Source organism: Oncorhynchus tshawytscha, linkage group LG19 (genome assembly GCF_018296145.1).
Source record: "Oncorhynchus tshawytscha isolate Ot180627B linkage group LG19, Otsh_v2.0, whole genome shotgun sequence".
Lineage (NCBI taxonomy): Eukaryota > Metazoa > Chordata > Actinopteri > Salmoniformes > Salmonidae > Oncorhynchus > Oncorhynchus tshawytscha.
This window is the reverse complement of record NC_056447.1, coordinates 7314326-7341672: the sequence shown is the minus strand read 5'-3', so window position 1 is coordinate 7341672 and position 27347 is coordinate 7314326. Positions and strand designations below refer to the sequence as shown.

General features: G+C 42.8%; 2 protein-coding genes across 4 annotated transcripts in view; both read right to left on the bottom strand.

The window, feature by feature from the left end:
- Positions 1-1115: 1115 nt before the first annotated feature.
- Positions 1116-19696, bottom strand: nox5 (NADPH oxidase, EF-hand calcium binding domain 5). Of its 2 annotated transcripts, XM_024380296.2 has the most exons (17): positions 19561-19696; positions 14742-14905; positions 14376-14526; positions 13864-14074; positions 13270-13510; positions 12842-12995; positions 9232-9404; positions 7209-7391; positions 6734-6866; positions 5422-5564; positions 5085-5276; positions 4224-4268; positions 3882-4006; positions 3505-3589; positions 3205-3304; positions 2780-2946; positions 1116-2496 (listed from the first exon to the last, which is right to left on the bottom strand). In XM_024380296.2, exons 2-17 carry the CDS (start codon positions 14859-14861, stop codon positions 2365-2367), a joined length of 2355 nt encoding a protein of 784 aa, XP_024236064.1. In that variant the 5' UTR covers positions 14862-14905; positions 19561-19696; the 3' UTR covers positions 1116-2364. The 2 variants fall into 2 exon arrangements, with proteins under 2 accessions (XP_024236064.1, XP_024236065.1); XM_024380297.1 differs by lacking the exon at positions 19561-19696 and having other exon boundaries at positions 14742-15544.
- A 4571-nt stretch (positions 19697-24267) lies between these two features.
- Positions 24268-27347, bottom strand: part of coro2bb (coronin, actin binding protein, 2Bb) — a 42423-nt gene continuing 39343 nt past the window's right edge. For both annotated transcript variants that reach the window (XM_024378958.2, XM_024378960.2), the window contains exons 9-12: positions 26864-26976; positions 26232-26322; positions 25978-26111; positions 24268-25770 (exon numbers count right to left, since the gene is read on the bottom strand). In XM_024378958.2, the coding sequence (XP_024234726.2) occupies positions 25639-25770; positions 25978-26111; positions 26232-26322; positions 26864-26976 (470 nt within the window). In that variant the 3' untranslated portion in view covers positions 24268-25638. The remainder of the gene's footprint in view (positions 25771-25977; positions 26112-26231; positions 26323-26863; positions 26977-27347) is intronic.

Genomic DNA, 27347 nt, shown 5'->3' with positions numbered 1-27347 from the left:
GTTACAAAGTGTGTTTAAAATTGATATAATTATTATTTTTGGTCAACAATTTATTCAAAATACTCCAATGACAAAGTGGAAGAAAAAATATTAACATTTGTAAAAAAATAAATAATAATAAAAAAGGAAAAACAATCACTAATATTTTTACTAGATAATTATTCAACACGCTGACCCTGATGTTAGAATCACCTTTGGCAGAGATGACAGCAGTGAGTTTTTATGGGTAAGCCTCCAAGAGCATTGCACACCTGGATTGTACAATATTTGCACAGTATTCTTTTTGAAATGATTCAAGCTCTGTCAAGTTGGTTGCACCGTAACTAGGCCAATCAAGGAACATTCAATGTTGTCATGGTAAGCAACTCCAGTGTATATTTGACCTTGTGTTTTAAGTTATTGTCCTGCTGAAAGGTGAATTTGTCTCCCAGTATCTTTTGGAAAGCAGAATGAACCAGGCTTTCCTCTATTTCTTTATCCTGAAAAAGTCCCCAGTCCTTAACGATTGCAAGCATGCCCATAACATGATGCAGCCACCACTATGCTTGAAAATATGGAGAGTGATACACAGTAATCTGTTGTATTGGATTTGCCCCAAACATAAGACTTTGTATTCAGGATAAAAGTTCATTCCTTTGCCACATTGTTTACAGTATTACTTTAGTGCCTTGTTGTACAGGCTTCCTTCTTTTTACTCTGTCAATTAGGTTAGTATTATGGAGTAACTACAATGTTTTTGATCCATCCTCTTCAGTTTTGTTCTATCACAGCCATTAAACTATAACTGTTTTAAAGTCACCATTAGACTCATAGTGAAGTCCTTGAGTTAGGAGGGACACTTGTATCTTTGTAGTGACTGGGTGTATTGATACACCATCCAAAGTGTAATTAATAACTTCACCATGCTCAAAGAGATACTCAATGTCTGTTTTTATTTTTTTTACCCATCTACCAATAGGTGCCCTTCCTTGTGAGGCATTGGAAAACCTCCCTTGTCTTTGTGGTTGAATCTATGTTTGAAATTCACTGCTCGACTGAGGGACCTTACAGATAATTGTATGTGTGGGGTAGAGAGATGAGTTAGTCATTCAAAAATCATGTGAAACACTATTATTGCACACAGTGAGTCCATGCAACTTATTATGTGACTTGTTAAGCACATTTTTACTCCTGAATGTATTTAGGCTCGCCGTGACAACGGGGTTGAAGATATTTCTGCTTTTCATTTTTGATACATTTGTGTAGGGCAGTGACAAAAACAAAATCTAAATGGTGTCTATTTTAAATTCAGGCTGTAATAAAAGAAAACGTGGAAAAGGTCAAAGGTGAATACTTTCTGAAGGCACTTTGGTTACATGACATAGAATAGCTACACGTTTTATAAAATTGTAACGTTAGTTTGATATGTTCTATATTCCCTATAATATATGGACATCTTCTGGTCTTACCCAGGATGCAGAACAATCACTACATTTCTTAGGCTAACCCATTTCACCCTTCCACCAAGGTGCATATTATGCTGTATTTTCTATCTTAACAACCTTCCATGAAGATTTAAGCAGAAACTTCAAATATATCTACTACAATTACATCCAATACAAGCACTGCTCCCGAGTGGCGTAGTAGTGGTCTAAGGCACTGCATCTCAGTGCTAGAGGATTCACTACAGACCCTGGTTCAATTCCAGGCTGTATCACAACTGGCCATGGTTTGGGCGGCACGCAATTGCCCCAGCGTTGTCTGGGGTAGGCTGTCATTGTAAATAAGAATTTGTTCTTAACTGACTTGTCTAGTTAAATCAAAAAACAACAGATCCATTGTCAACAACATGTAGTTAAGGGGTACATTAACTATGTAAGTGTATGGTGTGAACATAATTCCATTCTCTGTCACAATGTCTGCCATTTTGTATTTGTGCTTTGGAATATGTTTTGGTTTAAAGCAAGGTAGATCCATTTGAATACTAAATGTGATAGAATATACAGTATAAAGGCCCACAATATACTTCTTGACCAAGGCAAGCATTAAGGGCAGGCACGCCAATGGTCCTATCGAATCGGATCCTTTTTTATAGCACAACTAGTTGGTATGTTTTCAAGGAGGGCGGTGTGTTTGAATTCAGAGGACCACTGGTTTGAGCCCAGTAAGGGGACAGGGACAGCGGAAGAAGCAAAGATGTTAGCAGCATACTGATTGTCGGTTTCACATACTTGGGTTGGTAACGGCATAGTGCGGATTCAGCACGAGATAGTGCTTGTGGACAACCAGCCTGTATGGTACAGAAACTGTTGACATAGATCAGCACATAGGTGTGTGGATTTAGTTGAGGGTGCTGATGTCAGTCAGGAAAATGTTGGACAGTCCTCAAAAGTTCTCCTTGTAGAAGTTGAATCCAAAGTGCTCACACTGGGCCTTGATGAGTTTAGCCAGTGCAGGGGCTCCACAGTAGAACACATGAACCTTCCCTTTCTTCTCCTCTGCCACTTTCTGGAACACCTACGGTTGATACACGTGAAAGAGGACATTTTCAATGTACGGGGGTTGGACAGGACCCACAAGCTTGCATGTCACTGAATCACGACTCATTGCAGGTTTTTCCTGACCACCTAACCTGACCAGGGAAAAACTCAGGGCCCTCATAGCCAACAATGAAATAAAGCAGAGGCACCCCATACCGATTTAGAAATGGTGCATCTCTTCAAGATTAGCTGAAAAATGCTCTATGAGCTTTATAATGGACAGGTACAGATATATACAGAGATACAGTTTGACATCATACCTTCCCCCACTCTGGCCTCCCTGGCTGTGTGCGGGTGCGAAGGCCAGTGATGGAATCCCTCTTTTCCTTCTTGGCCAGGAGGTCTAGTGCCATCTGCAGGCCGATGGCCTTCATGTCATTCTTGCTGAGGGCAGAGGTCATGTACATGTGCATCTCCAAGAAGCGGCCTGAGGGTTCAAAAATCGAATTAAACTTTATTTAAAGTGTATTTAAAATTGCAACCACTTTACAGTGAAAACAGTAATAAGATAGATAAATTAAACAAAAGGCATTTACACATGTGCCTTACACAGAGAAACACAGGAGTGGAACAAACGTTAGATTTGACGCCAAACACACAGTGGTGTTTCTCTTCCAGAAGATCTTGCTCTTCCTTTCTTTGTCCTCCCTCCATCTCTGTATCTTTCATTCCTCCTCTCACTTACCCTCTGGCTCTTCGTCAGCCTGATCCATCTCCAGTTTGGTCAGGAGACTCACAAACCACTCAAATGATTTCTGGTCTCTGTTGATCCAGATAAAGTCAACCTGTAGGAGAACCACAAACCGAGTGTTTAACAAATGTTAATTATAACTAATATTTTTTTAGCCTGGTCCCAGATCTGTTCATGATGTCTTGCTGATTTGGCCACAGGAGTATGCAAGACTGCACTAACAGATCCGGGACCAGGCTAATAACTTCAAGCTTTCAGGCCCAATGGGCATCTGTCATCTGCAGTGGGTCTTACCTTCCTCAGTTTCATCTCACTGTCCTTGATGTTCTCACACCACGAGTAGCTGCAGTTGGGACAGTTCTGTTTCCTCATGCGATAGCTGGAATAGAAATCAGAAGTTAAAATGCAAAACTCAAAACTTTATTGCCCACACCAACCAAAGTTGTTAGGAAAATTGACTTACAGCAGAATATGCAGGAACATTTTTAGTTATTAATAACCATAGTATTGGGCTAAGCTTTAACAAACGTAGACATTGGCGCCATAATCATCATTGTAGGATTATAGCTTGCAGTATAGCTCGGGTTACTTGGGTATTTCATTTGATGTATACTGTAAGTGCTTCTAAATTCTCGGTGTTTCCATTCCAGGGCAACCTAGCATGTACTTACTGGTACATGATGCTCTGTAAGATGGAGGCGAAAGGCGTGATCCCGATACCGGCACCGATTAACACCGCGTGTTCAGAGGCAAAGATCTGTCTCGTCGGAGTCCCATAGGGCCCATCCACGAAGCACTGACAGACAGAGATACAGACACAGAGTACATTCAAACCTAATGTGAACGTCTAGATAGCTAATAAGAGAATGACATATCACCTTGATGGTATAATGCTTCATAACTTGTTATAAGCCTTTTATAATGTCTTAAAATAGGGTTAGTAATATGTTATGTATGCCTGTGTACATTATCAACAATTAAATGTTACAGGAGCAGGTTGAAGTCAAACTCACTTTGACGTTGCAGAACCTGTGGTTTTCACTAAGCTTGGCTGTGGTCTATGTTGGTCAGGAGGAAAAACGGATGAATCGTCAGTTTTAAAATAAGTAATAAGATGTTATCATAATGCATTACAACAGTGACCCAGTGACCCAAACTCCTGTACTGTCAGACCAGGGCCCACATTCCTAAAGCGTCTTAGTGTAAAAGTGCTGATATTGTAACAGTTTAGCCTTTTAGATCAAAATAAATAAAATGATGTGGACATGGGGGACCTGGGCTCGTATTCTTAAAGCCTCTCAGAGTAGGAGTGCTGATCTAGGTTCAGGTCCCCTCCTTTCCATATAATCTAATTCATTATGATCTAAAAAGGCAAAACTGATCCTAGATCAGAACTCCTGCCCTGCAATGCTTTATGAATATGGGTGACAGATTCCAAATGACTGTTTTATACCTTTACTCTTTTATATCATTATATCCTCTTCGTATGAATAGATCCTCAGAGACTGAAAGTAGTGTTAGGCTCAAGCTCTTTGTGTATGAGAAGTATAATTATTTGGTGGATTGCAGTGGACTGTAGGAATGTGTTGTTCCCATTAACTCAAGGCTTCTCCTGATTTGATAATGTCCTGTGATATGGACATAGGAGCACGGAGAAATCCTGGGTGATGGAAAAGTACTGAAGTACATCTTTGTGGAAAGTGAGAGGGTAAGAGCTAAGGGTATAAGTTGACACTGCACTGTATTGAATATATGCATTCAGCTGTACATCTTCGCTGAGTAAACATTTGAAACATCACTCAGAGTTTAGGCTCTTTTGTATGATAAATATGTTTATTCTATGTTGCATATCTTATAAGGGGCCCAGATCATACCTCTCTGAGCGGGGGGCCTTCTCCTCTCTCTGCTTGGTTCTGCTGGTCTGGGTTGGGCCCCTGTGGCCCTGGTCCTGGGCATGGTCCTGGCCCTGGTCTACACCCGTTTTGTCGATACAGGGTTAGCTCGATGGCATCGTCCTCGTTGGAGGCCACCGTCCCATTGCAGTTCGCACATTTAAACAGCTCCTCCTGCAAGAAAATCTAATGATTTAGCCCACTCCCATATTCCAGGGTCCTACTTAATTGTATGGTTTTGACTTTGTGTATGTAGAATTGTATTGTATTGCTAACAGAGAGAATCATAAGTAAGTGGGCGAAAAAGAAGGTAGAGAACCTGGGCCCTCCTCTGGTGCCGTCTGTCCTTCAGGCTGGCGCTCAGTCTCTTGGTGCTGACCACCTGGCTGTCTGGCTGCCTGAAGTACTCATACAGACGATTGGTCCACTGGCCCATGGAGCGGATATGCAACCACAGAGTATCTTTTCAGAAAGGGATGTGCAAGCGCAGACACACTCCATTGAGTTGTATGGAAATGCTCATGGATGTCAAAGCTGCAACTGGACCATGTGTGTACGTTTGTAAGTTTAGTTTAATTTGGAGGCAGAAGTTGCCTAGAGGTTAGAGAGGCAGACCAGCAGCTGGAAGTTTGCTTGTTCAAGCCCCGGGCTGGGACACAGAAAAATGGGAATGGAAAAGAACTGGCAGATGGAAAGCTGCTGGTGTCTGATCCCCTGTACAATTGCTCTCCATCCTCTGAGGCTGACTTGTGGGCGTTAGGAACGGCAGAAGATAAACTCCCGTTCTAACTAATGAACAATAAAGTTACATTTTGTATTACATTCTAGTTTAGAGAGAGTGGGGAACTAGATGTAACACAGATTTTAGACAAACTGAGTGTACCAATGTCTATATGAATGCATCTGCCACTATACTGAAGCTATTGGACGCAGTTTATCATAGCGCACTGTGCTTTATTACGGGCGACAGGTTCAGTACACATCACTGCATTCTTTACCAGAAAGTAGGCTGACCCTCTTTGAATACGTAGATCGATTCAATGCTCTCTTTTTATTTACAAAGCTCTCTTACGTAAACTTCCGCCATACTTAACATCATTTAGACTGTATGAGTTAACATACTCGGTTTCAGGGGTGGCTAACTCTGGGGATCCCTTCGGTCTTCACAGTTGTGTGCCCTTTATGTAACTAGGCAATTCAGTTAAACACAAATTCTTCTCTACAATGACGGCCTACCCCGGCCAAACCTGGACAACGCAGGGCCAATTGTGTGCCGCCCTATGGGACTCCCAATAACGGACGGATGAGATACAGCCTGGATTCGAATCAGGGACTGTCGTGACACCTCAAGCACTGACATGCAGCGCCTTAGACCGCTGAGCCACCCGGGAGCCCAGATAGGTAAATCTGCTTTTGGTTTCTTTGCACCCCATGTACTGTGTGGAACAATCTACAGAGTTCCCTGCAACTATATGTACTGGGTGCCTCTCGGGCAATTCAAATGGTTGATTAGGGACCTCTTTTTTCGAGGAATGTGATTGTTTCTCTTATTAAGTATGTTTTGTGATCTCGTATATTTGTATTGGTTTCAAATGGGACTCCCTGCTAAAAGGTGAAATGAAAATAAAAACCTGGCTGCTCTGGGGCACTGCTGATGGTGAAAGGATGCCACTCATACTTTGCGATGTCTGGAATGTTGATGTAAACATAGTCCCCTGGTTTGAAGTGGAAAAACTGGGGCCGCTTGATTACCAGATGGGTCACCTGCAAGTAACAGACATTTTTCAACACTCTCAAGGGGGGGGAAACAAAAAATGGTCTCTGAACAAAAATGAAGACATGAACTACTAGGCTAACAGAGCCATCTACACTCTGTGCACACTGCACAATGCTAGTTGACTTTTCTCGCCTTATAGTAGGGTTGGTAGGTTGGAATAAGATGTATCATATTATGATCTAATATTTCAACAGCAGAGGTGTAGTCAAACTTCACTACGTGTTGAGCAGGTGTCAATACACAATAGTTAGATGTTGAAAAACACAAAAGTGAATAGATGTCCTCTTTAAGAAAAGTGATCGCTATTGGTATAACATCCAGATGGGCACCTTAGATGGCAGCAGGTTGACCTCCACGATGTAGAGGCCTCCCATGTGAGAAACAGCAACGCCCACTAGTTTCTCCAGCAGGAAGATCACACCAGGCACCACAAACCACTTCCAGAAGTTGGCACAGTGCACCACCAGCAAAGCCCACACCCACACATAGGACAGGTGGGACCAGTAGAACACCTGGGGAAACAACACACAGAAATATACAAAAAATTGAGTATTTGGGTGTAGCGATGGAGGGAGCTCATGTACGTGAATGTACAGTGCCATGAAAAAGTATTTCACCCCTTTCTGATTTTCTCTATTTGTACATATTTGTGATAGTGAATGCTATCAGATCTTCAACAAAAACCTAATATTAGATCAAGAGAACTGACAAATAACATAAAATAACAATAAAAAAATAAAAACGTTTTTTAGACATTTTTGCAAATGTATTACAAATAAAAACAGAAATACCTTATTTACATTAAGTATTCAGGCCCTTTGCTATGAAACTCGAAATTTAGCTCAGGTGCATCCTGTTTCCATTGATCATCCTTGAGATGTTTCTACAACTTGAGTCCACCTGTGGTAAATTAATTTGATTTGACACAATTTGGAAAGGCACACACCTCTCTATATAAGGTCCCACAGTTGACAGTGCATGAGCAAAAACCAAGCCATGAAATTGTCCGTTGAGCTCCGAGACAGGATTGTGTCGAGGCACAGATCTGGGAAAGGGTACCAAAAAATGTCTGCAGCATTGAAGGTCACCATGAACTCAGTGGCCTCCATCATTCTGAAATGGAAGAAGTTTGGAACCACCCAGCTCTTCCTAGAGCTGGACGCCTGGCCAAACTGGACCAAGAACCCTATGGTCACTCTGACAGAGCTCCAGAGCTTCTCTAAGGAGATGGGAGAATGTTCCAGAAGGACAACCCTCTCTGCAGCACTCCACCAATCAGGCCTTTATAGTAGAGTGGCCAGACGAAAGCCACTCCTCAGTAAAAGGCACATGATAGCCCGCTTGGAGTTTGCCAAAAGGCACCTAAAGACTCTCAGACCATGAGAAACAAGAGTCTCTGGTCTGATGAAACAAAGATTGAACTATTTGGCCTTAATGCCAAGCGTCACGTCTGGAAGAAACCTGGCACCGTCCCTATGGTGAAGCATGGTGGTGGCGGCATCATGCGGTGGGGATGTTTTTTATCCACTGGGAGACTAGTTAGGATTGAGGGAAAGATGAACGGAGCAAAGTACAGAGAGATCCTTGAAGAAAACCTGCTCCAGAGCACTCGGAACCTCAGGCTGGGGTGAAGGTTCACCTTCCAACAGGACAATAACCCTAAGCACACAGCCAAGACCACGCAGGAGTGGCTTTGGGACAAGTCTCTGAATGTCCTTGAGTAGCCCAGCCAGATTCCGGACTTGAACACGATCGGACATCTATGGAGAGACCTGAAAATAGCTGTGCAGCTATGCTCCCCATCCAACCCCACAGAACTTGAGAGGATATGCAGAGAAGAATGGGAGAAACTCCCCAAACACAGGTGTGCCAAGCTTGTAGCATCATACCCAAGAAGACTTGAGGCTGTAATCACTGTCAAAGGTGCTTCAACAAAGTACTGAGTAAAGGGTCTGAATACTTATTTAAATGTGATATTTCCGGGGTTTTGATGTCTAAAAACCTGTTTTTGCTTTGTCATTATTGGGGTATTGTGTGTAGATTCATTCATTTTAGAATAAGGCTGTAAAGTAATAAAATGTCAAAGTTAATATTTGAATACTTTCCGAATGCTCTGTATGCAGACGATCACGTGTCTCTCATATGCGTGGGAATACTTGGGAACAGATTCACAAAACGTTCATAAATTGGAGCTGATTTGCTGGTGTTTTTAATCTTTTATGTCCAAATAAAATGGTTTGCCAGTTGGGGAACCCTGGTGTATACCATGCGTATCCCGTACATAAGACTAATACAACTTCAAAGTTTGTATATGAGCGCCTGCTAAGTTACTAGCTAGATTGTCCACTGTACCTCAAAATGTCCGCTGCGGCGGACAAAGGTGCTGGAACAGACCACCATTAGACAGATCATGATCTGTAGCACCATGCCGGTAAGGGATGCAGAGCCCTGCACCCAGCCAATCCCTGGTCGAGTAGTGAAAAGGTGCTCCCACAGGCTGTAGCTGCTGTTCTGAGATAGGTGTACTGAAGGAGGAAACAAAGGATCAGACCATGTTACTGTAAAAACACTTTGTGGAAACTGCTGATGTAAAAAGAGGTTTATAAATAAATGTGATCGATCAGTTGAAAGCCACAATACAGCACCACCTTAGACCAAGGGCAAGATCAGTCTAAACATAAACATGCTGTTATGTGTACCACAGAGGAGGCTGGGGGGAGGAGCTATAGGAGGACGGGCTCATTGTAATGGCTGGAATGGAATAAATGGAACAGTATCAAACACATCAAACAAATTACCATTCCATTAATTCCATTCCGGCATTAAAATGAGCACGTTCCACTATCGGTCCTCCCACCAGCCTCATCTGTTGTACCCTCCAGTCTAAAGATATCATTCAGGGATGCAAATACCAAAACATTAAATTGAAACCAATAAATGGGTTGGTTGTTTAGCAACAAAACCATCACGTGCGCAACTATGGGGCAAAACAGACGGGGTTGGCTTAGATTGTTGACAACATGTAAACTATATTTTGTCTCCAAATGTTTATTGAAAACATAAATACATTTGCACAATGCACAAAGACATAATTACTGTTGTTGGTTACCTAGCTAACGAATTTGAGCCATATTTTTTAGTGTTGACATGAAATAAGTCAAAACACCTCAAAACAAGACATGGTATCAAGAACAAGATACAACTAGCGGAAACGAGCCACCTACGATTTCCCACATGGGAAAATCATAACAAAGAATGATTCGTTTTTGTGACTTTGTCAGCCAACCCATCTAAATGTGTGTTTAGGTGAGGTAATAAGTATTGATATGGGAAACATTGATGTGTACTCAGTCTTATTAAACACATTTGGCATTCTAATTATAGCCAAAATATAGTACCAGTCAAAAGTTTGGACGCACCTACTCATTCTTTATCTTTACTATTTTCTACATTATAGAATGATAGTGAAGACATCAAAACTATTAAATAACACATATGGAATCATGCAGTAAACAAAAAAGTGTTAAACAAATCAAAATAGATTTTAGATTCTTCAAAGTAGCCACCCTTTGCCTTGATGACAGGTTTGCATTCTCTCAACCAGATTCACCTGGAATGCTTTTCCAACAGTTTCGAAGGAGTCCCCCATATATACTGAGCACTTGTTGACTGCTTTTCCTTCACTCTGCAGTCCAACTCATCCCAAACCATCTCAATTGGGTTGAGGTCGGTTGATTGTGGAGGCCAGGTCACCTGATGCAGCACTCCATCACTCTCCTTGGTCAAATAGCCCTAGAGGTGTGTGTTGGGTCTTTGTTCTGTTGAAAAACAAATGATAGTTCCACTAAGCGCAAACCAGATGGGATGGCTTTTCGCTGCAGAATGCTGTCGTAGCCATGCTGGTTCAGTGTGCCTTGAATTCTAATCACTGACAGTGTCACCAGCAAAGCACCCCCACACCATCACACCTCCTCCATGCTTCACGGTGGGAACCACACATGCGTAGATCATCCATTCACCTACTCTGTGTCTCAAAAGACACGGCGGTTAGAACTAAAAATCGTCAGACCAAAGGACAGATTTCCAGCGGTCTTATGTCCATTGTTTGTGATTCTTGGTCCAAGCAAGTCTCTTCTTATTATTGGTGTCCTTTAGTAGTGGTTTCTTTGCAGCAATTCAATCATGAAGGCCTGATTCACACAGTCTCCTCTGAACAGTTGATGTTGAGATGTGTCTGTTACTTGAACACTGTGAAGCATTTATTTGGGCTGCAATCCGAGTTAACTCTAATGAACTTATCATCTGCAGCAGACGTAACTCTGGGTCTTCCATTCCTGTGGTGGTCCTCATGAGAGCCAGTTTCATCATAGCACTTGATGGTTTTTGCTACTGCCCTTGAATAACTTTCAAAGTTATTGACATTTTCTGGATTGACTGACCTTCATGTCTTAAAGTAATGATGGACTGTCGTTTCTCTTTGCTTATTTGAGATGTTCTTGCCATAATATGGACTTGGTCTTTTACCAAATAGGGCTATCTTCTGTATACCCCCCCCTACCTTGTTACAGCACAACCGATTGGCTCAAACACATTAAGAAGGAAAGAAATTCCACAAATGAACTTTTAATGCACACCTGTTAATTTAAATGCCTTCCAGGTGACTTCCTCATGAAGCTGGATAAGAGAATGCCAAGAGTGTGCAAACCTGTCATCAAGGCAAAGAGTGGCTACTTTGAAGAATGTCAAATATAAAATATATTTTGATTTGTTTAACACTTTCTTTTGGCTACTACATGATTCCGTATGTGTTATTTCATAGTTGTGATGTCTTCACTATTATTCTACAATGTAGAAAATAGTCAAAAATAAAGAAAAACCCTTGAATGAGTAGGTGTGTGCAAACTTTTGACTGGTACTGTATATACTAAACTGAACCCCCCAAAAAATGCAACATGAAGCAATTTCAAAGGTTTTACTGAGTTACCGTTCATATAAGGAAGTCAGTCAATTGAAATAAATACATAGGCCCTAATTTATGGATTACACGACTGGGAATGCAGATATGCATCTGTTGGTCACAGATACCTTAAAAAACAGTGGGGGCGTGGATAATAAAAACCAGTCAGTATCTGGTGTGACCACCATTTGCCTCATGCAGCGTGACAAATCTCCTTCACATAGAGTTGATCATGCTGTTGATTGTGGGCTGTTGAATGTTATTCCACTCCTCTTCAATGACTGTGCGAAGTTTATGGATATTTGCGGAAACTGGAAGATGCTGTCGTACACGTCGATCCGGAGCATCCCAAACATGCTCAAATGGTGACACGCTTGGTAAGTGGCAGATCTAGAACATTTTCAGGTTCCAGGAATTGTGTATAGATTATTGCTACATGGGGCTGTGCATTATCATGCTGAAACATGAGGTGATAGTGGCGGATGAATGGCACCACAACAGACCTTGTTGAGGACGACGAGCACAGACGGTTTTTGACAGTTTGTGCAGAAATTCTGCAGATTTGCAAAGCCATAGTTTCATCAGCTGTCCGTGTGGTTGGTCTTGCACACTCTCTCAAAACTTGAGATATCTGTGGCATTGTGTTGTGTGACAAAACTGCACATTTTAGAGTGACGTTTTATTGTCCCCAGCACAAGGTGCACCTGTGTAATGAGCATGCTGTTTAATCAGCTTCTTGATATGCCACACCTGTCAGGTAGATGGATTATCTTGGCAAAGGAGAAATGCTCAATAACAGGGATGTTAACAAATTTGTGCACAAAATTTGAGAGAATTAACCTTTTTGTGCACATGGAACATTTCTGGGTGCCTTTTATTTAAGCTCATGAAACAATTGTCTCAAGGCTTAAAAATATTTTTTGGGACTGGTTCACTGCATCTGGGAGAGGGAAGGTGTATAACATGTGAGTGTTTCTGGTTTAGAGCGTGTGTGTTCCTTCGTACCAAAGTTCATGAAGTGGGCAGTGGTGTGCACGGTGGAGAATGTGACAATGGCGTAGCCCACCATCTGATGCAGCAGGATGTTCTGGTCCAGAGGCAGCACCCTCACCACCCAAGTGGCCCGCAGCCAGGTCAAACAGCGCCGCAGCATTAGCACCTACACGCATTCACATGTAAACACGTATACACACACACACATACACGGATACACAGACACAGTCAATGCAAAACGTCTAGTGTTGCTAAAAGGGAAATGTCACAGCTCCATGTCGATGTCTACCTCTTAACACCAATACCATCATGAAGGCCTTCGCCGAAAACGTGCTGGTTTAAAAGATCGACGTATGAAGCAAACATTTATACCTCTTCATCTCTATCCACCAAACCACATTCACCCCCTCCCTCCCCCACTTGCCCACTAACTCCCTCACCATGACAAAGGTACAGTTAAAGTTGAGGCACTGGCCGCAGCCCTTGGCCACCATGTACCAGAATCCCCCCTCTGCGTTCTTCAGCATGGCGGTGATGAACAGCAGCAGGTTGAGGCAAGTGTAGGCGCACAGAAAGAGGAGCTTCCGGCTGTTGTTGTGCCAGTACGCTGGAGTCAGGTAGCGCGGGGTATGCCGCCCCTTCTTCTGCTCCAGGCCGGGAGGCTTCAGCCAGTTGGCAGCACTAGGTGGTGGAGGAAATGGAGGGCCCATATTTACAAAGAGTTTCAGAATAGGAGTGCTGATCTAGGCTCTAGGCACTTCGTCTGCGGTAAAGATCATTCTTTGGGGACATATTGACTATGTCGCTGAGATACAGAGTTGGAGAACAGACACTGGACTACATAAAATGTCACAGGGCAAAATATTATGCGTGTACGGACGTGTGAGCCTTATATTTTGCATGTTTGATACATTCTGGGCCTGTTCCCTGACAAAAAGGAAGCATATTCTTAAACTTTTTAGTCCAGGGCTGGGCTTCATTTGTGTCTGGGAAACCGGCCCCCGTGTTTAAACATGTTAGCTGTGCCTTGAGACCTGATGGTGAGGTTCTCCATAACCTCGGGGAAGTTCTCCAGCTCGGCCTTGAGCTCCTCGAAGGTGATGGAGCCGCTGTTGTCCTTGTCAGCCGACTCGAACAGAGCCAGGGTCAGGTCGTCCAGCTTCTCCTCTGGCAGGGAGATGGCGCTCTCGCGCAGGCACGACTTGAGCACTGTGCGCAGCTCGTCTGGGTCAATCGAGCCACTGCCTGCAGGCCAAGAGAAATGTCAATAGTCTGTTGCAAGGTGATGAAAATATAGGCAGCTAATTGTTGTTATTGTTGGACGCAATAAACTACACGTCCTAAAGGTGAGACAATGCATATATCAAAAAAGTGTAGATGTTTTATTTCACTGTGTGTTTTAATGGTGGATAATGCACACATTTTGTCTTCACAAGTAACACTTGCAAGCTTGGTCACAGATCTATGTGTGTCGTCATGCCAACTCCTGGTCACTGGCAATTGTCAAGACTGCACAAACAGATCTGGCACTAGGCTAAACACATACCATCGACGTCATAGACCTGGAAGAGGAAGCGGAGCTTGTCCGTCTCGCTGCCATGGATCAGCAGGTCCAGAGCCTCCAGCAGCTCATCCAGACTGATGGTTTTGCTACCGTCAGAGTCAAACAGCGCAAAGAACCGCTCCGCAAAGAAAGACTGCAGAAACACACACAGAATCACACAGCACTGACTTCTATGGACAAAGTAAGTAAAACTCACATACCGTACATAATCCGTGAAGCACAATCACTTAGAGTAAGTGGAAGTCAGACATTGAGACTGTTCATTTTTGGCGGCTCTGGATGTGAACCTTCACGTATTTGTGTTTTGGGGACAGTGACAAATCAGTTGACCCTTGAGCCCTGACTCACCTCCTTGACCTTGAGGGCCGTTTTGAACTCCTCCAGGTCAATTTCTTTGTCTTCTCCCGCGATGCTCTCAAACTGCTTGGTGACCCACTCCAGCCAGCGTGCATCCTCATCCAGACTCATGGTGCTGCTGGGATGGTAGCCTTCTACACTCACCACCACACCTGCTGTAATGTCAACACACGAAATAACCTACAGAAGGCCATGGCAAAAAGGGAGCTTTAAAGAGGGAGAGGCTATATGGACACGCCTGTTGTCCAAATTGATGAAGTATGTCGCACAGCTGAGAGTTGAGTGTGAAGACAAATAAACTCAGTTCAGTCAGTTGTCCTGATCCAGTGGTGCTGATGAGCCCCTTCACAGCTAGTTTATGATGGCTAGCTGGCAACAGCAGCATGGCGCTAATTACGACTTGTTAAAGAACGTGATGTTTACTTCGATGGGCGAAATAACTTGTAGTATTGGTCTTCATCTGGATTTAGACACCATCTCCAATTTGTTCCATCCCACTTGATTTTATTTAGAGCAGGACAGCAGCCTACATGAGAAATAACTTGTAATACTGGGAGTAACCATCTGGATGTCACTGTGATAGTCTACACTGCTCAACGGGGAGAGTTTGCGCTACAGTCAGGCAACACATCATGGGGCACAGTGTCCTTTAGCTCCTGCTTGTCTCAGTAAGGTGAGGGAAGTAGCTAGATAGTGTAGCCAATATCCGGCCAGGGTGATGGCTAAAGCCCATTTATTGCAGTGATTTTCAACAATTACTCCGATAAAAATGTCATGATTCTGCACACTCCCAAGTCCCAGCTTAGTCTCCACTTGACTCTCCCTGCATGACAAACATCATCAATTTGCGCACCAGGCGTGTCTGTATAGCCTCCCCCCTTTAAAGACAATGGCCGGGTTGAAGAGGATCAAAACCATATTATAAACCGGGTGGTTCGATCCCTGAATGCTGATTGGCTGACAGCCGTGGCATATCCGACCGTATACCACTGGTATGACAAAACATTTATTTGTACTGCTCTAATTACGTTGGCAACCAGTTTATAATAGCAATAAGGCACCTTGGGGATTTGTGGTATATGGCCAATATCCAATGGCTAAGGCCTGTATCCAGGCGTTTCGTCATGCATAATAACCGCCATCGATAAGAAACATTACTGTGCAGCCGTATTCATTGATCTGGCCAAGGCTTTCGACTCTGTCAATCACCACATCCTCATCGGCAGACTCGACAGCCTTGGTTTCTCAAATAATTGCCTCGCCTGGTTCACCAACTACTTCTCTGATAGAGTTCAGTGTGTCAAATCGGAGGGTCTGCTGTCCGGACCTCTGGCAGTCTCTATGGGGGTGCCACAGGGTTCAATTCTTGGACCGACTCTCTTCTCTGTATACATCAATGAGGTCGCTCTTGCTGCTGGTGAATCCCTGATCCACCTCTACGCAGACGACACCATTCTGTATACTTCCGGCCCTTCTTTGGACACTGTGTTAACAACCCTCCAGGCAAGCTTCAATGCCATACAACTCTCCTTCCGTGGCCTCCAATTGCTCTTAAATACAAGTAAAACTAAATGCATGCTCTTCAACCGATCGCTACCTGCACCTACCAGCCTGTCCAACATCACTACTCTGGACGGCTCTGACTTAGAATACGTGGACAACTACAAATACTTAGGTGTCTGGTTAGACTGTAAACTCTCCTTCCAGACCCATATCAAACATCTCCAATCCAAAGTTAAATCTAGAATTGGCTTCCTATTTCGCAACAAAGCATCCTTCACTCATGCTGCCAAACATACCCTTGTAAAACTGACCATCCTACCAGTCCTCGACTTTGGCGATGTCATTTACAAAATAGCCTCCAATACCCTACTCAACAAATTGGATGCAGTCTATCACAGTGCAATCCGTTTTATCACCAAAGCCCCATATACTACCCACCATTGCGACCTATACACTCTCGTTGGCTGGCCCTCGCTTCATACTCGTCGCCAAACCCACTGGCTCCATGTCATCTACAAGACCCTGCTAGGTAAAGTCCCCCTTATCTCAGCTCGCTGGTCACCATAGCATCTCCCACCTGTAGCACACGCTCCAGCAGGTATATCTCTCTAGTCACCCCCAAAACCAATTCTTTCTTTGGCCGCCTCTCCTTCCAGTTCTCTGCTGCCAATGACTGGAACGAACTACAAAAATCTCTGAAACTGGAAACACTTATCTCCCTCACTAGCTTTAAGCACCAACTGTCAGAGCAGCTCACAGATTACTGCACCTGTACATAGCCCACCTATGATTTAGCCCAAACAACTACCTCTTTCCCAACTGTATTTAATTTTTATTTATTTATTTATTTTGCTCCTTTGCACCCCATTATTTTTATTTCTACTTCGCACATTCTTCCATTGCAAAACTACCATTCCAGTGTTTTACTTGCTATATTGTATTTACTTTGCCACCATGGCCTTTTTTGCCTTTACCTCCCTTCTCACCTCATTTGCTCACATTGTATATAGACTTGTTTATACTGTATTATTGACTGTATGTTTGTTTTACTCCATGTGTAACTCTGTGTCGTTGTATCTGTCGAACTGCTTTGCTTTATCTTGGCCAGGTCGCAATTGTAAATGAGAACTTGTTCTCAACTTGCCTACCTGGTTAAATAAAGGTAAAATAAAATAAAATAAATAAATAAAAATGCATAAGAACAGCCCTAAGCCATGGTATATTGGCCACATACCACACCCCCTTGGGCCTTATCGCTTAAATGCATCATGGGTAAATTGTGACTGACTGACCTACAAATAATATTGAGTAGTTATTTACAATGCAAGGTTTTTTGCAGATCAGTCCGTCGCGCAGTCGCCCGCACTGTTGGCTGCAATGTCGAACAAGACCAATGTTAAAGAGCATTTCCAAGTCAGCTCAGTTTGGTTGAGGTGAGCGCAGTTATGTGAAAAGGGTGAGACCTGGCTCTATAGAAAGAGTACAGCTCTAGAAAGAGTACAGCGTGACTGAGGTTGCCAGGGGGATGTCAGAACCTCTAATTAACGACTTGCATCCTGGTCATAAGTAAACCACTTACCTCTGTTGTGGAGTTGAATGAATCCCACTTTTTTACAACACACTGTCGATGGTCATTTGCAGTAGCAAGTTGACTTTGTAAAGGTTAAAAGTAGACTTGACTCCCGGGATCTGGTCGAAGTAAAAGTTTTAATACAGAGCTTTTCGGAGTACAGATAGTTATGTGAAAATGGAAAGGCTAATAGCACCAGAGACTAAGAATTTTTTTATAGCCCCAATGGCTAAAAGCATGGTGGCTAAAGAGCAAATTATGCTTCTGAGTATCAAGATTGTATAGTCATTCTGAATGACGTAAACATGCATCATTACAGACGTTGGTGGATATGAAGCTGATACAACTATCAATTGAACAATGAGAACGGTGAGACATCTGTTACATTGTCATGTTTCCTACTGAGAGTAATGTCACAGATGAATGGGGAAACCTTTGGCGGTTAGTTATAATAATAAGCTTTGCTAATGTTGAAGAGTTTTAAGGTTGGATTGTCACGAGTTGAGGCCTAGAGTGTCCTGACATCTGATACATAGCATGTTGAAAGACAGGTATGTGTGAGTGCAATTCCACGGTAGCAGAGTGACACCGAGACCCTATTTTACATCATCTGAGGTGTTTGTATTGTGCCCACCATCGGTTGAGACACAGCATGCTCTTGAATACAGGGTGGGAGTCATGTTTTAGCTGATAAATGTACTAACATTTCAATACATTTTAAATTTCTACTCTAATATGGTAGCACAAAGATGGTTGGAGTTCCACACATTTGAAAATGTTGATTTGAATGGGAATATCAATTGGGAATTCTACTGTAATCTGCCATGAAATCATAGAAATATAGATAATAGAATATACTTCCAATTTCAGTTGACATTCAACGGTGGGTTGACCTGTGGCCATCTTTGTGGTAATATTTGGAAGTCAAAATTTCTATTCAATTTCAATTTCAATGACGTACCAGCTAAATTGCAGTGGTCTGACGGGATATGTCCATTCTATAAATTATATTTCTATGATTGAAATGCCAACCACCCTGTTTTCAAGTATGCTATGGCTCAACCGATGGAGGGCACAACACAAGCACCTCATATTATGTAAAATAGGTCCTAAGCTACAACATATGCACACATTTTATAGGAGTTTACCATTAAAGGTTTAAAGAATTCCAAAATGTTTATAAAAAAAATGTTTTTTCAAGAAATTATAAAATTGTTTGACAACACTCTAAATGTTTGACAATCTCCTAATTTCTTTGGCATTCAGGTCCAAAAAGTAACTTTCTGACAACTTTTGTGGAGATCAAAAGTGTTGTGGTCTAAAAGTGATTGAAATCAAATGGAATGAACCTGATGGAATAGGAGGAGGGACTTTGTATACGGTATTTGTTTGGCCAGAAGATACACAGCAACCGTTATAAGATTGCATAATACATACCATCATATATTTTGATGATCTTCTTAAAAATGTTCCCTGTAACGCAAACGTTCTTATTGCCAAGGCCTATTATATATCCAGTTCCTTTTGGCAATAAGGTGTCATTTAAAAAAATTACAAAATAAACATTCTGAACTAAATCAGATGTTAATCACTGGAGTGTTAGACTAAATCAACATTGTTCTGAAAAACACTGCTTAAAATCGTATAAGCCTGTATTGACGGGAAAGCATAGTATTACCTGTCTTATACCTTCACCAGTCATAATCATGCAATCTTTGCATAAGAAGTTGTGCTTACCTACAACACAGATAGTATTGACGCAGAAGCCTATGTCCAATTTTCTGAGCTGGTCAATGCTTTCAAGATGCACTTTTCTCAAGCATTGCTATTTTTCTTCACTCATCCAAACCCAAACTCCCTGGTTGGCAGCCTGGCTTATTGTAGTGATGGTGGAGGGGACAAAAACAGGCAGCAGTGAGCCCTGATACCCAGCAGCTGTGTCTGACAGCCCACTCCCCGCTGAGCAGCTTTCAGTACAGGCATCAACGCTTAGATATAACGTTGTGTAATAGCAGTGGGTTGCCCTCATATCTCGGTATGAACATGCATGCGGGTTTTTACATACTGTGCTTAGGGTGATTGTGAAGCAACATTCTACCGTTATTGGTCATACTTCAATTACTTATTACTCATGTGGCTTTATTACTAGCCACACTTTAGATATTGTAGGAATGATTTCTGACTTGGTTATTAATGGGACTTGCGAAGAAAACGTCCCATTCGGAATATTTGTCATACTTCTTTTTCTTATCATTATTTGGAATGCAGCTCCTCCTACACCGTTTATTAAGCTAGAAAAGTAATTCAAACTTTAAAACACGAAGATCAGTCTGGAATAGTGTGCTCGGATAAAACTGTCTGATATCTGTTCATTCATTTTCATGACATTTCCTCAAGATTCTGAAAGGCCCCATAGTGACATCATCACTTCCAACATTAAATTCACTGTAAATGCAACAATACAACTTTGGACACAAATCAGCTACCTTGACCACTTTGCCACAACTGAGACACAAAGTTGAAGCGTATGAAATCTCTGTCTACTTCTCGGCTATTCAAATCTGAGGTTGGAAGAATTCCGATAAAAAGTTACAGTCGTCTTAGAAACCGCTTCAACATTTTCTGTAACTTTTTGTAAACACCTGGCATTTTTACCACTTCCCCAACGACTTAGAGGGTATGATATACTTGTCTACTTCTCTACTATTCAAATCTGTTTGTGAAACATCTACGGATGTAACGATACAGCTGTTTTAGTAACTGCGTTAACACGTTTTTACCCAACTTTTGACAAACAACTGCCGTTTTGACCACTCCCTCAACAAGCCAGACAAAAGGCACTGCATCTCAGTGCAAGAGGCGCCACTGCAGTCCCTGGTTTGAATCCAGGCTGCGTCACATCCGGCCGTGATTGGGAATCTCATAGGGCGGCGCACAATTGGCCCAGCGTCGTCTGGGTTTGACCAGGGTAGGCCATCATTGTAAATAAGAATTTGTTCTTAACTGACTTGCCTAGTTAAATAAAGGTTAAAAAAACAGCTCTAACAGATCCATTCCTATGGATACTCACAGACACAGAGGAGCATATGTGGCAGTGTAGGCAAAAGTTATGAAGAAGGTGAGGCAGCCAAGGCAACTACTGACCACAACTACTGAACCACAACCACACAATTACTGACCACAACTACTGAGCACAACCACAAAACTAATGCCCACAAAAACGTGCATACAACTGAGACCCAAACTGGCCATTGTTTTATTTGAAAAGATATGGAGCTTTATAATGTCCACTTATGTACCTAGAATGCTGTATACTGCACAGTGCCTTGCAAACGTATTCATCCCCCTTGGTGTTTTTCCTATTTTGTTGCATTACAACCTGTAATTTAAATATATTTGTATTTGAATTTCATGTAACGGACATACACAAAATAGTCCAATTGAAATGGAGAAAAAAAACTTGTTTCAAGAAATTAAAAATAAAAAAACTGAAAAGTGCGTGTGCATATGTATTCACCCCCTTTGCTATGTAGCCTGTTAATAAGATCTGGTGCAACCAATTACCTTCAGAAGTCCCATAATTAGATAAATAAAGTCCACCTGTGTGCAATCTAAATGTCACATGATCTGTCACATGATCTCAGTATATATACACTTGTTCTGAAAGGGCCTAGAGTCTGCAACACCTCTAAGCAAGGGGCACCACCAAGCAAGCAGCACCATGTAGACCAAGGAGCTCTCTAAACAGGTCAGGGACAATGTTGTGGAGAAGTACAGATCAGGTTGGGTTATAAAAAAGTATCTGAAACTTTGAACATCCCACGGAGCACCACCAAAACTCATGGACCAGGCAAGGAGGGCATTAATTGGAGAGGCAACAAAGAGACCAAAGATATCCCTGAAGGAGCTGCAAAGCTCCACAGTGGATATGGGAGTATCTGTCCATAGGACAACTTTAAGCCGTACACTCCACAGAGGTGGGCTTTACGGAAGAGTGGCCAGAAAAAAATGCCATTGCTTAAAGAAAAAAATAAGCAAACACGTTTGGTATTTGCCAAAAGACACGTGGGAGACTCCCGAAACATATGGAAGAAGATACTCTGGTCAGATGAGACTAAAATTTTGCTTTTTGGCTATCAAGGAAAATGCTATGTCTGGCACAAACTCAACTCTTCTAATCACCCCGAGAACACCATCCAAACAGTGAAGCATGGTGGTGGCAGCATCATGCTGTGGGGATGTTTTTCATCGGCAGGGACTGGGAAACTGGTGGATGGCGCTAAATACAGGCAAATTCTTGAGGGAAACCTGTTTCAGTCTTCCAGAGATTTGAGACTGGGACGGAGGTTCACCTTCCAGCAGGACAATGACCCTAAGCATACTGGTAAAGCAACACTCGAGCGGTTTACGGGGAATATTTAAATGTCTTGTCTAATGTCCATTGCTCGTGTTTCTTTTCCCAAGAAATTCTCTTCTTATTATTGGTGTCTTTTAGTAGTGGTTTCTTTGCAGCAATTCGAACATGAATGCCTAATTCACCCAGACGGGGCTGCAATCTGATGTGCAATTAACTCTAATTAACTTATTCTCTGCAGCAGACGTAACTCTGTGGTCTTCCTTTCCTGTGGCAGTCGTCTTGAGAGCCAGTTTCATCATAGTACTTGATGGTTGTTGCAACTGCACTTGAAGATCTTTGAAAGTGTGTGTAATATTCCAGATTGACTGACCTTTAAGTAATCTTTAAGTAATGATAAACTGCCATTTGTCTTTGCTTATTTGAGCTGTTCGATTGGAAAAACATGTTAAGGAAAGAAATTCCACAAATAAAATTTTAACAAGTCACACCTGATAATTGAAATGCATTCCAGGTGACTACCTCATGAAGCTGGTTGAGAGAATGCCAAGAGTGTGCAAAGCTGTCGTCAAGGCAAAGGGTGGCTACTTTGAAGAATCTAAAATCTAAAATCTATTTTGATTTGTTTAACACTTTTTTTGGTTACTACATGATTCCATGTGTGTTATTTAATAGTTTTAATGTATTCACTATGATTCTATAATGTAGAGAAAAAAGAAATACCCTTGAATGAGTAGGTGTGTCCATACTTTTGACTGGTACTGTGTGTATATTTAACAAAACAAGTCGAGCTCTGCCCCACCTGCCCTGAATGACGGGTTACCACTGGCTGTAGAGTTACATTTTCCCTTCACTGGAACTAAGGGGCTGAAACCGAACCATAAAAAACAGTCCCAGACCATTATACCTCATCCACCAAACTTTACAGTTGGTACTATGCATTCGGGCAAGTAACGTTCTTCTGGCATCCTCCAACCCAGATTGGTCTGTCGGACTACCAGATGGTGACGCGTGATTCATCACTCCAGAGAACATGTTTTCCACTGCTCCAGAGTCCAATGGCGAGCTTTACACCACTCCAACCGATCCGTGGCATTGCGCCTGGTGATATTAGACTTGTGTGCGGCTGCTCGGCCATGGAAACACATTTCATGAAGCTTCCAATGAACAGTTCTTGTGCTGAGGTTGTTTCCAGAGGCAGTTTTGAACTCGGTTGTGAGTGTTGTAACCGAGGACAGACGATTATTACACACGATGCGCTTCAGCTCTCGTTCTGTGAGGTTGTGTGGCCTCCCACTTCGTGGCTGAGCTGTTGTTGCTCCTAGATGTTTCCACTTCACAATAACAGCACTTACAGCTGACCAGGGCAGCTCTAGCAGGGCAGAAATTTGACGACCTTTGACGGTGCCACATTGAAAGTCACTGAGCTCTTCAGTAAGGCCACACAGCCATGCAATCAGTGGAGATCTGTGGAGATTTTATACATCTGTCAGCAACAGGTGTGACTGAAATAACTGAATCCAATCATTTAAAAGGGGTGTCCACATACCTTTGTATACATAGTGTATGTAACTGGTTGTTCAATGATATCTATAAAAATGTCCTTGTCAGGAATACATTCAGACGACACTATGTCCATTAATGGAATAGGTTCCATTGATGCTGTCAAAATAACCACTTCAGAAGTAGAGACAAAAACCCTTGAGCCAAGTGGATGAGGTGGAACAGCTGCTATTGGGTATTTATATATCACCACCCTTTTTTTTGAACTACTGGTAATTGAATTAGAGAGATAATACACCCTATCATGTAGCATGAAGAGTACTGCAGTTGGGGAAAGGGCTCCACCTAGTGGAGACTCCATGTAGAAGCGTGCTTCCTTTGACCTTGTTTTCATGGTGCACCTTTGTGTTGTAACAAAAGAAGACGTGGACACGGCAGAATATAGAATTCCAGTGCTTCTCTAGAACAGACTGTTAATATCATTTTTGTTTCACTGCAGCATGTTTGCTTCGCGCAGTTCCGATGATGCATACCACTAAGCTGTACACAGATTCAACCACAAATGTCAACGTACTGAACACTCATCGTCATGGTGTCAATGCATTTATTTAGGGAGAGGGGCAACTTCAGGAAGACATATTGTGATATTATGTTACAGTCATTAAGAAATAACATCCTCTAAGCAGTCATACATTTACCTTGGGTATCTTACTAAACCCACTGCTGCCTATGGTATATATATTAAATACTCTCTCCTATCGTTCTATCATCATGTACTACAATATAAATATACCAGTATCGTTGCCGGTTACGGGCCTACTGTATTATACAGTCAAATGATAAGTGTTTGCCGTTGCTAGTTACCTCTGATCGGTAGTCATACATGACCACAGAGTGGTCACGCAGTAGCTACGTGTGGCCAACGTGAATTGCGAGCATCTCTACCGACTTCATACAGACGTCTGCGAGGACATGGTCCCTCAGTGGTCGAGGGGCATACGCACATCCCTCAGGGGTCCCTTCAACCTTGGGAAAGCCTCAGTCATGTTCATGTTGTGGTCAACCTGCTACCAAGTCAGCAAAGATTTGTCACTCAATATGGCTTTAAAGTCTGTTTTTGCCTTTCGTCTAACATGGCGCTCATGTGTTTATTTCTTTTTTTAGTCAGAATATTCATTTAATGACAAAATGTAACTATAAAGTGAAAATATGATGAGGCTCTATCACAGATTCGTCATAAGTAATAGGATGAATAATGTATGGGATGAATAGTACTAGACAAGCCATCTGTTTGAATAGGCTTGGTTACCACTCTATTGCCTCATCTCTTTCCCCATCCTCCGATAGGACCACTGCAGAGACTACAGACTACACATGCTCAACCCAGTGATACACCTGCAATACCCCTGCTATGCAACTACAGTCCTCACAAGTCCTCATATTCAAGGGCCTTCAAGTCGCAAGACATGACATTTCATGTCTTGAGGACAGAGCCTGCTTGAAGTTAAAGGGAAACAATGGCTTCACTCCCAACATAACTGATCCTGTCAACTTGAGTAAATTCTAAGCAGAGCTATCTACCACAGTTGGTCTTGGTGCTTTGGCTGAATGGGGACATACTAAGGTTCTTTTGCTGAAGGAGGTGAAGTTCGTTGGAACGTGGAGAAGGGATGAAGAGGTGCAGCCAGGCTGGGTATATTTTTGGCAGTGTTCAGGGCTTGGTGACCCGCTCTCAGGGTGAGGGACACAGTGTGTCAGAGGTTGCCTTCCGATTCCTTACCCTTCTCCCAGAAGTGAGCACGAGTTCACTCACTGGACCCGCATGGACTAGACAGAGGGAGTTTCCACACGGGGTGCACACTTCGGGAAGAAGGGAAGGGAGTCGGCCACCAGTGGTCTCTCTCCCTGAGTGGGCAGGAGGTCAGAGTGGGGAGGTCAGAGGTCAGCCAGGTCAAAGGTCACATTTTGTTGGAGTTGTTCCGCAGGTTGTTGAGCTCCAGCTCCAGCTGTTGGAGTCTAACGTCTTTCTGAACCAGCTCCTCTCTCAACCTCTTTAGCTCATCTTGCTGCCTGAAGAACGTCCGCATGAGCTGGGAGAGAGGAATGACACACACACACACACACACACACACACAGAAGGTCATGGTAAAGGCATAGTGCAGATGCATTGGCAAGACAGTGCCTGTAGTTGTGCAGTGTGCTATCTATTCTATGTTGTTCAAGACGTGGTAATGCTTCTGAGAGTGAGTAGGGACATACCGCCGTCATATACACAACAACACATCAATTGGTTTCACCTCGTTCTCTGTCTTGGGTGGAATACTCTCCAGCAGGCCATTCATCACCATGGTCTTCCTCTCCCTCACAGGGGCCTTGAAGGCCTTCTGGCAGGGCCGCTTGTATCCAGACTTTAGGGACATCAACACTGGCTCTGCGCACACACACACACTTGGATGATGCTCACCAGGTTTGCATAATTGTATGTTTGTATCAGTATTCATAAAAACATTAGTTACATGTGTATGCCATTTTGCAGTATTGCACTACTCACCTCTGTCCATCCCACTCAGCCACTCATCTGCAGTGAGGGCTGGTTCTGTGCCTGCTGTCATAGGGTAGATGTCCTCCTGGTATGTCTCGGACTGCAAAACCACAAGACAATATTAATCATTCCTATAGCACCCAAAGCAGAACATGAATGCTGCTGCATTGCCTTGTGCTAGTCTAGAAAGCACCTAGGTGGTATGATAAGGGAGATAAGCCAAGCATAACCCATATGGTGAGAGGATTACATTTCAGCTAGCTTCTGTCCTGGGTAATATTCCACACTAACGTAGCATTAATGGCCAATATCATACAGTATCTCAGCGACTCAGACAACTCCCTTTGTCCAGGAAGGACAACATTTGATATCACTTGATTTACTATGCTGACACATTCAGTGTTGAGTGCCCTAACACAGTTTCTGTAATATTACTATTTGTGGACTTTTAGGATTTGAACCCAGGTCCTTAGGATTTGAACCCAGGTCCAAAAGGCTAGAGGCCTTCTTGAACTACTATTTAAAATGAACCTTCAGTTAACTAAAGTATATTTTTCCTAAGGCTAGTGTAGCTAAAGTTCTTCCATTGTGAAGTGATTGGTAGCTTCAGAGTAGCTTCCCCAACACTGCACTCCATTCACCCTTCTTGGGACTATCATGGAGATGGGCTCGATGAGGCCCCTCAGAGTCACCAGCTTGTAGAAGCGGAACACCTCGCAGGCCGCCACGTCCAGCCCATGTTTTGGCATCACTCCTGTGAGGGTGGACAAAGAGAGGGAAAAGGGGGTTGAGGTGAGTCTTGAAGTTAAAATGGACACCTTACATACCATGCCAATCTAGGGGCTTCTACTGTCAGGAGCAATGTTCAGACTGAGCATGGATAGAAACGGAATGTCTGGAACAGTCACAATTCTCTAGTTCAGTTGGAGATGAGAGGCGTGTCTGGTCTATCTGCAATGCTCTGAGTGCTGCGAATGTCCCTCTTGTTAGGATTCCTGATTGTGCTGTGGGTTCACTGAGGGCTGAATTTGAGATCACATCCTCTAAAATCATGCATTGATGTCAATTGGAATTTTGCGCTAACATCAGAGTTCTGAGTGCAGATCTCAAGTTGTATGATTCAGG